This window comes from Parasteatoda tepidariorum, chromosome 7 (genome assembly GCF_043381705.1).
Source record: "Parasteatoda tepidariorum isolate YZ-2023 chromosome 7, CAS_Ptep_4.0, whole genome shotgun sequence".
Taxonomy (NCBI): Eukaryota; Metazoa; Arthropoda; class Arachnida; order Araneae; family Theridiidae; genus Parasteatoda; species Parasteatoda tepidariorum.
The window spans coordinates 54,055,039-54,068,046 of record NC_092210.1 but is presented as its reverse complement, the minus strand read 5'-3'; the positions used below and the strand labels follow the sequence as shown (position 1 = coordinate 54,068,046).

Sequence of the window (13,008 nt, the reverse complement as noted above, 5' to 3'; positions counted from 1 at the left end):
CAATGTTTCAGTCAAATATTGGCTCTAGTACCAGAAAAATACTATAAATAACCTACATAATGGGACGTGTTTATTATATTTCTATAAAAAAAAAGTCCTATAGTGTCAATTTAGGTGATTTGAATGCAAAAGCAAAATTTTAATGTTATCTTCCCCAAACTACACATATTTTTTTGCTCATTTAATTATATTCTATCCACCTTTATAGAAATTTAAAACAAAAGTTGGAAAAAAATAACGTAAGACAAAACAAATACAACAATGACATACAACAATAAAATGACATGCTTCCACGAAATGCATTTGAATGTCTGGGTGTGATTGACATAGGCTAAAAAAAATTGACTACCCAAATTATTAGATATTAATATTTTGTTTAGTGGCAAGCTAGAATCAAATTTAAATAAAAAAATAATAAACCACATTATAAACAATAAATAAAAAATATGACACTTCTTACTTTTAATGGATAATCAACATCTCCTTTGCTACATTGATATAAGCTGCAACTCATGCCATAATGGTATATAACTCCACAACTGAAAATAAATTAATATTTTTTATTTGTCAATTATTATTTTTATAAATTCAAGCACATACAACATGAAAAGATATTACAGTTATCAATATAAAACAATGCATCCTGTTGTATTGCTCATGTTTGGTTAAAATCACCAAATTTTTAATTTTTATAAATGGTATAAGTGATTACACTCCAACTATTTGTTACATAATAATGACAAATTCACAAATGAAACCAATACTATAATGTCAATACAATGATAACAACTATCTCTCTCTATTAAAAAAGTGTGTTTCTATTAAAACTGTTTTATGTGTGTAAGCACAGAGACTTAAAAATTTGAATCATGATGGTGTTTCGACCCAAAATCATGATAGTGTTTTGAATAAGTGTAGTAGGAAGGAATAAATTAATTTGTTTGAGAATTAATTTATGAATTCGTATGACAATTAATTAATACTCATATGAATAATTAATTCATTCGTATGAGAATTAATTAATTTAGTTTGAGAATTATGAATTTGTTGAACTTCAACAAAATGATATATCGTCTAAGCGGCATAAAAGCTCAGACAAATGAAGCTACTATATTGAAATTTGATCTGTTGATAGAACTATTCTTATTTTTAAACTTAAAACTCGGTGTTTTTTTCTCTCCTAATTCTAATTTGTTTGAAAGCTGATTTATTTTTGGGTCCTTCCATTTTTTTTTTTTTTTAAATTTTTCTTGAAACATGTTGAAGTATAAGAATTTATTTATGTCTTGAAATTTTTATTTCATTAACTAAACTCACTCTCCTTTTGTTGAAGTGGAAAATAAAAAGATATAAAAAAAAAGAGAAAGGCATTGTCACAATATCACTGTTTTCATAAATAATAGTTTATAATGATTGATATTTTTCAACTCACTTAGTAAAAAATAAAATTGTCTTAGAGTGTAATTATTCTACAGACTATATTACCAAATAAAAATGATAAAAGTATTTGCACTCAAAACATAGATATCAAGAATAAAAATTCACAAAATTATTAAATTAAAAAAAATATGGTAAAAACGGCATATTAGCCAAGAAATTAACAATTTTATCTTTAATTACTGCTTTTACAAATCAGTCAATGAATATAATAATATATTTGAGGGAATTATCTATTTTGTTATAAGGTATCAGATTAAAAATCTCACTAAGACTTCAATTGCTGACAGGAGCAGCAACGAGTAAAGCATTAAAAATTTTAAAATCGTTGTCTGAATTATGTTGATGGCAAAAATAATATTCCCTAACAACTAGATATAGCCACATTAAAATTTTAACAATTAAAATACATTTTAATCATGGAATGATATGTTAAATCACTGAAAAAATTAAAGTAAATAAGAATTTTGCTTAATTTTTCTGGCATCCCTTTTAGAACTATAATTTTTTGATGACAAAAATTTTTTATTTTACTCAATTACCTCAGCTAATAAAATTGCTTAAATAATTTTAGTGATCATCTATCATTCTATTGTTTTAGGATTACAGTTTGTGGTTAAATTAAGTTGATTGTAGTATGTTGATAAAAATTAAAACAAATGCAGCTAAGATAAAAAAAAATTGAAACATCATAAAGAATAATACTTCAGATCAACTTAGCCAACTACAAAAATGCCGTAATTTATCAATTTTTACTTAATAAAAAAATATTATTTAAAGATTAAAAATTTTGGAACGTTTACATTGAAGAGATTTTTGCATTGTATCACACATGTTTACACTAGCCGCCTGCAACGACCAACTGGTTACCTTCTTGAAAATCACTATTTCCATATACTGCTGCTGATTATACATTGCTTTGAATATAGAAATCATTATATATAGAATCATTTAATATACAGAATACATTATAAATTTAAAGACAAATCAGACAATAAAAATAAGTTGTAAAATTTCATAAGCAAATAATAAAAAATACTAGTGTAAGATATTTTAATAAGAAATCAAAATTAAAAAATCTTCATTACGTGGTGCAGATAGCATTGTTGCATGCAGGGCATTCAAAAATAGTCCCTTCTTCAGTAACTCTATAAATCATAGGGCAATCTGGACTTGGACAATAACCTATGTCTTCTCTGCTTTGAATAAATGCTTGAAGAGACTTTTTCAATAGATCTGCTTCAGACACTTTAACTTCCTTGATGGCCCAATCTAAGTCAGCCAATACAATATAAGCTCCACATGACTGAAATATTAAAACATCGATCAAAAAAGATTTCTAAATTATTTTATATTTTATTTATATTATTAAAAAATAGATAACTATTTTATAGTTTTACAATAAAAGCAACAAGAGAAGTGTAACTTTCTTGCAATATATTTCAAAAATATTCTTCTTTACATTATCATAAATAGTTGACTTACAACCATATATCCTCATCTGAACCATAAAATATAGAAATGGAAGAAACATGCATCACATGAAAGCTCTAAAAATACATGTTTGCAAATGCATTCAATAATAACAAACTTGTCTTTTGCGGATTAGGCAGCTTTAAAATCTTAAATGAGAACTCACAATTTTCCTAAAAACTTAAGATTCTTCCAAAAAAATACACTCTAATTCAACTTACAGATTATTACACTTCAGTTAATATATTGTGCAGAAATCACAAAATAAAAATGAAGCAAGAATAATTAAAAAATAAAATAGGTGTTTGATATTTTAAAACACCTAACTAAACCCCCTTTAATGAGGGAATTTCAGTAAAGGAATGGTGTTATTAGCTAGGTTTTTTAGAACATAAAACCTTATTATTTTTATTTATTTCATCTTACATATATTTTTTGAGATACAGTGACCACCGCCGATCAAATCAGCTGCTTTTTAAAATCAAATCTAATGGAACAGAATTATTATAATATCAACACATTATAAAACTATCCTTAAATGTAACCATTATTGTCATTTTGTAAAATCAAAATTTTGTTTAGCACACTATTAAAAAAAATTAAAAACTGTTTTTTTTTTGTTTGATTAGAATAATTAGAATTTTGTATTTAAGTTTTGAAAGATGTGTAGTATATAAATGACGAATTTGATTCTGCCCTCTATGAACAAAAAGAACAAAGTTATAAATGTGGATCACACTTCCTAGGAAAATTGAAGTTAAAAAAAAGTATGGAGGGGCAGTAAAAAAAAGTCCAAATGAAAACTATTAATAAATAGAGAAAAGTTATGAAAGACCTATCATATTTGAATGTCAATGATCATCACTCAATCATTTATTTAATAAGATAAATATAACTTCAATAAATGCCTGAGAGGCATTTGATATTTTTAAATGAACTTTATAGCAAAGAAAAAGAAATATTGAAAGTTACAAAAACTTTCATGAATTTTTAAGCTATGTTGAATCTTTAACTACAAATTTTGCTAATTAAACAAATACGCTAATATTTTAAAATCATTCTGTAAATTAAAAATTATGGCTAGATTTAGAATAAAGATTATTCAGCAAAAGTAAAATATAAATAAAGTAATGAATTTAACTTCTAGTATGTCTGGAAAGTTTAAATTTGAAACATTTTCTCCCCAAACGTAGAGATTCCGGTTTATAAAATCAGACGCTTAAGAAAATATTATCGAGAGTAACATAATTTTAATGCGCAACAGGCACCATATCCCCATTTTTAGCAACCTTTACCTCATTTTTATTTTGGAATTACAGAAGTATATGGAAACTAAATAGCAAAGTCAAAGTGACTTGTAAGTCAAAAACTTGTAAGTCAGAGTGATAGCTCATGTATTCAGCTTCTGGCCAAATCATTGTTTGTTGCATTTCTAATACAAACTACATTTAAAGTGTTAAAATTTACAAAAAGTACTTGTTTAATGAAAAACAATTTTAGGTTGTAAACTTTCAAATTAACTTTTAACAATATTAAGGGATATTTCAGTTCTAAAAATGCAATAACTCTTCTTCATACTTACAATGCAACAAAGTGGATAATCATCAGAGTTAAGAAATAAATGTACAAGACAGTTACTACAATAAGCATGCCCACAATACTCTAATCTATGACACTGATCACGATCAATTTCCATAAAGCATACAGGACAGTCCTCTTCATCATTCTCTTCTAAGGTTTCTTCACAATTTTCCAACAATCCATTTACTATATCCTGACACTGTAAATTATTTTTAAAAAAAATAAATAAATAAGAATACAAAATGGAAAGGATAAATTTATTAAAATTACAATTCCAAACTAACATAATATAAAGTTTAAGACTTAAAAATAAAAATGCTTTTAAATTGAGGGCAATCAAATTTCAATGTTAAATTGATTAATCATCATAATACTCTGCCCAATACAATGCTAGTAGACATTATGATCATCCTTCCACAATTAAAATAATGTCACATGCCAAAACAATAAACATATTAAATGCTTTTATTTTTCATTAGTATGGACATACAATAATTCCATTTCTTATACAAGATTGAAGGTAGAGTTTATCAGCATACTGTAACAAATCTACCAAACAACTTACAATTTTATTACACAAGATAAACATGAAACAACTAATTAGTATTCTATTGCAGGATTTTTCAATTACAGGATGCCAAAAATAAGAAATATTTAAGAATTTGAGAAGCTGTGAGAAAAATTAAAATAGTGGTTAGATTTTCAGAACCTTTACGTATGCAGGAAAAAATTTAGAGTTTAAAAATAAAAGCAAATTTCTAGTGCTCTAAAAACAGTTTTAAATATGGAGAATGTTTTAAGCATTATAAGAATTCCTGTGAACTATATCTCAAGAAGATAAATCATCTTTGGGGCTTGTTTGTAAATGTTATGTTGAACAAGATAATGGGGCAAAGTTACAACATATCTGTTAATTTTTTTATCAAGATTTTTATTCCGTTAGGTTAGGCAATTAATTAAGGCATTAATTTAAAATTATATAAAATCATAAATTTAATACCTTTGATATAGCTGTATTTCTTCCTCTGACATGCAAAACATGGCCACGAATATCTATTTCAATACATGTTAAACAACAAATTTCTTTTAAATTATCCAAATTATGGCCATAATTCTTCAGCAAATGTTGAAGAACACCTGGCTTGCAACTTTCGGGCATCAAGCTTATCTCTGCAATATTTTCATCTTCCAGCTTTTCAAGAAAATTTTGAATTTCTATTTTAATCTCACTACAAACGGATTCATTTCCAAACAGAGTCACAACCTTTTTCTGAATGTTGATTTCAACGTAAAAGTTAGTTCTGTTGTTAGAAATTTGTTTGAGGAATGCCAAACCTTCTCTAGAAAACAATTTCTCCAAATTTTCGTTGCCTTCACAGTGTATAGCATCGCCTAATAAGAAATTTAAAATAGCCTTTCTAGCATCTGTAATATCAGAAATGTTATTGCTTGTAATAAGTATCTGAACATTGTGCTCACCTTTTGGAACAACAGTTATTTCTAAGGTTTTATCAACAACAGAGTTATTTTTAAAAAATTCTAAGGCTTCTTCAATTTGTGGTTTCACAGCATTAAATACATCAAGTTTAGTATACAAAAACGATTGCAACATAGGCTTCATTTTCAATCCCACAATATCTGGAATGTACTTGCGATTCATCAGTGTTGTGTATGCAGCTTCACCTTCACGACAATTTTCAAAGCAAACAAATGCATGCCACCAAGAGTCCTTCGAAGAAGCCTTTTTCAGATCAATGCTTATTTTCTCCTTTGGTGTGAATTCAGTAAATAAATTTAAAATCTTCTGTTTGGTAGACATAAGTTCTGAATCAACACTCTCATGAGGATTTTCTCTTGCAACAATACATTTACTGATTTTGCATCCTTCAGGCATGTGGGGACTGAGAAAGGCTCTTAACTCATATTGTTCTGCATCATAAGGTAGTCCTTGAATTCTAATATCTTGAGTCTTAGAACTTTGAGAAACGCTTAAACGTGAATTTTTGAATTGAGGCAATTTATATTTAAAATTGTCTAAAACAATAGGAAGAAATGTAGGAGTATCAACAGTAACAAAAGCTACACCAGTACATTTTCTTCTCAGAAATGTTACACGAAGTTTATACTGATTAGCTTTTTCATAAAAAGAGTTTGCTCTAACAACTTTTTGTAATCTAAAAGAATTGTCATCTTTGAAATGCTCCAAAGCTGCTTTCGCCTCATCTGGACTAGAGAAGGTTACTTTAAAGTAATTTTTTGATTCAAGCACTAAATCAATCTTTCCACATGTTTGCAATTTTTCAACTGCAGCTGACATTTCAGTCAGGTCTTTTAAAAAAACTTTCAGTTCTCTAAATTCCCCAGGGAAAATAATGTATTTAATTAATGCTCCTGCTGATATGATGGCATTTAAACTAGACTGAAGAGACACTTCTTTTTCTTCATTAAATAATCTTTCTTGTGCACGACTGATTAGAGGTGAAAATACAGATTGAATACAATCTTCTTGGGACTGAGGAGCACAGACTTTTATCTCTCCATTTGGAAAATCAACATCAATAACAACTGAGTCACTTTCAAGAGATTTTTTCAAGGTATCTTCTAAATTTCTTTTCAGAATGCCTTTCTTTCCAATAACATCATGTGAAAGAATTATTTTTCCAACAGGGTATACACTATATGTTTGAAAAGTTAATAATTCCAATTCTTCTAAAGGTAGCTGTACACAATCGACAGATTGAAACTCAACTAATAAATCGTCTGATGCAGGACTCACATTTAACAGATAAGTTTTATCTGTTTTTAAAACAGAATCATAGACTAAATACTGAGGTCTCCACTTATTACCAAATGTAAATAAAGATGAAGAAGGATGGATCATTAAGTTATCTGGAATATCAAGTGATTTATATCCAAACTTAGTATGCCCAGAAAAGATGCACAAGTTCTGGTAAAAGCTGCGGAAGATAATTTTCAAAAGACTATTATGTACTGATACTTCCTTAAACCTACTTAGAACTTTCACCTGTACTTCTGTCTGAAGAATTTGAATGATCTCATTTACAAGATCTTGAGCAGTTCGCATAGATCGTGCATTAATGCAATTTACAACACACCATCTGTTTTTTGCTTGTTTAGGAACACCTGCCCATTCTTTATATATATCAAAAAATGTTATAAAGTCACTTTCACTTTGGCAAAACTGCATCTTCTTCAGATCAGCTTCTTCCCTATTTTCTGATGTTCTGAAAAAGATATTCCTTGAAACTGTAACTAAAGCTGCCATAACAACTGCTTCAAATCCAATATCATTATCAATGCCATCAAACACTAAATGACCCAATCTTGGTTCAAGGGGCAAACAAGATATTTTTTCCCCTAACAGAGTCAGTGAAAAATCATCAGTAACTGCCTTTAAATTTTTAAGTTGCTTCATTGCTAATTCTAATGCATCTCTTGGAGGTGACTGAACATAATCAAATTGAGTAGGGTTTTTAACACCAATTTTCATCAGCTTTAACATAGCGTTACCTAAGTTACATCTTAAAATTTCGGGTGCACTATTTTTGATCATTTTATCAAAATTGGATTTACTGTATAAATGATAACATTTACCAGCCTGAGTTCTACCTGCCCGACCTCTTCGTTGTTCTGAAGAACTTTGACTAACAAAATTAATCGCCATAACATTCATATTCCTTATCGCATCGTACTGCGATTCTTTAACAAACCCACAATCAACAACGTATTTAATGCCAGGAATGGTAATAGATGTTTCTGCACAATTAGTAGCAAATACTATTTTTCTTTTTTCTTTCGGGAGTCGTTCAAATACCTTTTGCTGCTCAGTAACATCAAGTCTACCATGTAATTGATATATTTGAATTAACTGCTTCATTTTATCAGTTAACTTTTTTTCTAGTGCATTCATAGCTTTCTCAGTTTCAAAAGGAGTGGTTAAGAAAACCAAAATATCTCCTTCACTTTCTTTATCTAAAATGTCACAAACTGTGCTGATAGCTTTCGGAAAATAATCCCAGCCAAGAGCTACTTCTTTGTCTAACCATACATCTTCTACAGGAAATGTTCTACCGGAGACATTCAAAACATTATCCTCTTGGAGTTTAAAGTAATCAACAAAAATAGATGTATCAATAGTTGCTGATGTAATTATAAGTTTCAATTGTGGTCTAAAATCTAAACAGCTCTTAATCATTCCCAGAAGTAAATCAGTATACACAGTTCTTTCATGTGCTTCATCAACTATAATACAGGATACATTTTTTAATTCATCATTCACCATCATTTTCAACATAGTAATATCAGTAACAAAAAGAATTCCAGTGTTAGGAGATTTTTTAGAAGTAGAACCAACTTGATAGCCCACAATATCACCTAGAGAACAACCAATCTGGGTACTCACATGCTTAGCTAATGCAATGGCAGCTATTTTACGAGGCTGAGTGCAGATGATTAAACCATTTTTACAGAAAGCTTGTTCTCGCCATAAATATTGAGCCAACTGGGTGCTTTTTCCTGAGCCTGTTTCAGCACGTATAATTACCACTTGGTGCTTTCTTATCTTTTTCAAAATAAGATTTTTCTTTGCATAAATTGGTAAAAATGACAAGAAGGAATTGCATTCTCGGTTATAATCCTTCAAAAGGAGACCTAGATCTTTATCAACAGTTTCATTTGACACATCGAATTTTTTTAAATTGTCCACCATAACTGTAGTAAAATTCAAAAAACATACTTTTTGTTCATTAAGTTCGTTATATTTTTCAGTAATTGTTTCAGCTGCCTCAAGTACAGAAGATTCAGACATTGCTTTCATAATCGACATTTTTTCTTTGTGTTTTTTTAAACAGGATTCTCTCTTACTTTCAATGGATCGAATCTGCTCATCAAGTTTCTGTTTATTTATTTCTTGAATTTTATTAGTAGAATTTAAACTCCCTAAAACATCATCCCCCTTTATCAACTTTAAAAATTTAGGAGAAGTAACATCTTTTTCTTGGTTTTTCTGAAGTAGTTTTTTAGCTTTTTGAGCTTTACTGATACTTTCAAAAAATATCAAGAAATATCCATCATAACCTGATTCATCCCACTTCAGTTCAAAATCAGTTGTATCAAAAATGTCTTTAAATTTATTTTTCCAATGAAGCATATTTCCTTGTTCCACGCTTACAAACACGCATAAAGTTGCTCCTCTACACATAGATGTATTACTCTCAGATTCCTTAGATAAGACAGTCTCCTTTTTAATAGCAGGTTTCTTTTCAGGTTTTTTCTGCATTGTTGCTTTATTTTTATCAATAGAATTTTCTAAACCAGTTTCAGTCTCAGAACAATCAAAATGAATTTCCTTGCCATCCTTAAATAAATTTTTTACCATTTCCAATGCTTTTTCACGAAGGGCCTCATTAGGAAATGATATTTCTGCTTTGTTCCCATTGATAGTTCTAATCCTGCAATTCAAATTTTTAATTTTTCCATTAACGTAAGATTTTATTTGTTTACTTTTCATTGAATCAGGAAAGTTGTACAACGTTATTAGATAACTTTTCTTTTTTTCAACATCTCTTGTAGGCAAATCACACACAAAATTATCATAAAACTGATATTCATTAGCTGCCTCAATTAATGAATGTTTGGCATCTTTTTTACATATTAAATAAATATAAATGTGGTGCTTATATCTCAAACTATTTAAAGTATCAGCAAAATCTGAGTCTCCCGATATCAAAACAATTGCAGAATCTTTAGTTGTACGACATTTGTCAGGAAATTCTTGAAGTAATGTCTTTATCTTATTATCTGCTGCATTCTTATTTGTGAAGCTTACATGCATCATATTAACAGATGCTCGATCTAGTTCCTCAGCAATAATATTACTTAATCTTGTGACATCACACACAGCAAAAAATTCAAATTCAGTTCGTCCAGCATTAAAAGTTTCTCTGATACGTTTCACAAAGTCAGTGGGGGACTTTTTGTGAGGAACAGGACAGTTTTCTATATCCCAATAATATGCTATTACTTTATATGTGTTAGAAGCAATAGATGTGCTTACATCAGATGCATAGGAAGTGATTCCACTGTCTATATAACTAGAAGTCATAGAGATTTCACTTGTAACCTCACTTTCATCAGAAGAGCTAGCCTCTGCTGCATCGTCAGAAACAGTTGTTGTCCAAACGCTTTCAACGGAAGAACATCTTGACAATGTAGTAGCATCATCTTCTTCAGAGGATATGGAATGTTTTCTTCCTTCAGAAGAAGGCAAAACACGCTGAAATGAAAGCAGTGGTGCAGCCTGATTAGGATTTGGAGTTTTACTCTTTTTCCACATATTTTGTCTTCTTTGCTGTCTTTTCCTTGCTCTACTAACAGGTTTAGGTTGATTGTTAGAATAGGTAGTATTTGATGTCTGATCTGAAATTTTAGCAGCAGACTTGCTCTTCTTTTTTTTAAAGATTGGGGCTTTAACTTGTGAATTACTGTTTAGAACACCAGTATTAAGAGATCCTAATTGCTCTTGGTATCCTGGAGACGTGAAAGTGGACATTGGAGGAAATGGCCTATTTGGAGTTGTCTGATTAGGATACATGAAAGTAGACGTAGGAGGAAATGGCCTATTTGGAGTAGTCTGATTAGGTGACATGAAACGAGCATGTGAGTTGAATGTGGGATTAACTGGAGGTATATTCTGGGGCATATGAGGCCTAAGTTTATTAAAGCGATGTGGCATATAATTAGGTCGACTGCCTCTAAAAATTTTAGCAGTCCCCCTATTTGGTTCTTGACGACCAGAAAAAACACGTATTTCAGCAGGAGAATCATTAGACTTTGCTCGAGGTGGATTGCTAGTATTTATAGACACTCTACCTCTACCTCTTCTGTTTCCTCTATTCTGATATCCAGGTCTACCCCGTTGTGTTGTATTAGATTGGTAGGATAAAGATTTGTTTCCTTGAATCGTGGTGGTTTCTAAATCAAAAGAAAGATGAGTAAGAGCATTTGCTGCCAACTGGAAAATACTTGAAGCGGCACTAGATTTATTAGCAAGGATATTACATGATGAATCTACCAAATGTTGAGGATTGTTGAAACCAATTTTTATAGAAGTTTTCTTTTGAGAAAAGGATTGATGTTGCTCTTCTTTTGAGACAGTATTTCTAGCCTGCTGGTTTTGTTGTGCAGGATTCCTATATACTTTAACTTTAGTAGAGTCATCTTTTTTACCTGATGTTTTGGGATTTTGATTATTCGACTGGCCTTTATTAGGATTTCCACGCTGTGGTTCACGATTCTGACCAGAAGATTTAGAATCTGAACTAGCTTTGCTTTGATTAGGATTTTTATTTGACTTTCCACTTTGATCTTTGCTTTGATTAGGATTTTTATTTGACTTTCCACTTTGATCATCTTTTCGTCCAGATGGTTTAAAGTTTTGGTTTCCTCTCCCTTGACCAGGAGGTTTTCTATTTTGTTCTCTAGATGACATTCTAAATTAAAAGAACAAAGATTAAATAAGCATCTATAGTAAATCAAAAACTTTTCTCAAAAAATAGATATAAAGCTAAAATAGACTTAAACTAATTAACTTCAAATGTGATGATGAATATTGATTAATTAAAATTTTCTCAAGCTTTGAAATATAAGATCACCAGGGATGATTTAGGATCATGACATTTCTAGGATAAATAATGAAAATCTAATTTTCATTGAACAATGGCTATGAAATTGAAATATGGCTATGAATTATAATACATTTTAATAAAGTATAAATACATTTACCCTATCATCACAAATTAATCCTTTATAAACTACTTACTATACTAGCCATTTTAATTGTTGTTGCTGTTGTTCATTTACGTCGCACTAGAGCTGCACAATGGGCTATTGGCGACGGTCTGGGAAACATCCCTGAGGATGATCCGAAGGCATGCCATCACAATTTTGATCCTCATTGATTTAAAACTTCACTAAAGCTTAACTACTCAGATGAGAAGTTCATTTTTTGAAGAATGGCTATCAAAACTTGATTAGAAATTTCAACATGAAAAAAGTTCATATTTCTACCCATCATGACATTCAGCAAAAAAATTATGTTTTCTTTAGGTATTTCATAACACCTTGAGCCAATAGATCAAGGTGTTATGAAATACTTAAAGGAAATATATATTTTTTAAATTTTCTATAAGGCCAATTTTTAATAACTTGAGGTAGTTTCGGCTTCCGCGAATACTTTGAATTATCAATGTTTCACTATAAATATTTCGTGTTTTGTTCCTCGTATTCTATTTAAAAATAATGTAAGCTTTTGATTAATTGTTTCACATCTGTGGGAACATAAAAATTAATTACAGTGAAGCAAAATTTCAGAGCCTAATATGTTGTTTAGGCAAGTATTTTTTTTTCTTTCTCTTAGGAGTATTTTGCCATGGTGTAGCTGCTTATATATGCTGCTAGGATAGCTAAAAAGAGGTTGAGTGACGTCCCTTGAAGCCT

General features: G+C 29.8%; 1 protein-coding gene across 3 annotated transcripts in view; it reads right to left on the bottom strand.

Moving 5' to 3' along the window:
• Window positions 1-13,008, bottom strand: part of LOC107451635 (uncharacterized) — a 30,724-nt gene that overhangs the window by 8,366 nt on the left and 9,350 nt on the right. For all 3 annotated transcript variants that reach the window (XM_016067792.3, XM_071183448.1, XM_016067793.4), the window contains exons 3-6: window positions 5,492-12,002; window positions 4,493-4,690; window positions 2,526-2,743; window positions 461-539 (exon numbers count right to left, since the gene is read on the bottom strand). In XM_016067792.3, the coding sequence (XP_015923278.2) occupies window positions 461-539; window positions 2,526-2,743; window positions 4,493-4,690; window positions 5,492-12,001 (7,005 nt within the window). In that variant the 5' untranslated portion in view covers window position 12,002. The remainder of the gene's footprint in view (window positions 1-460; window positions 540-2,525; window positions 2,744-4,492; window positions 4,691-5,491; window positions 12,003-13,008) is intronic.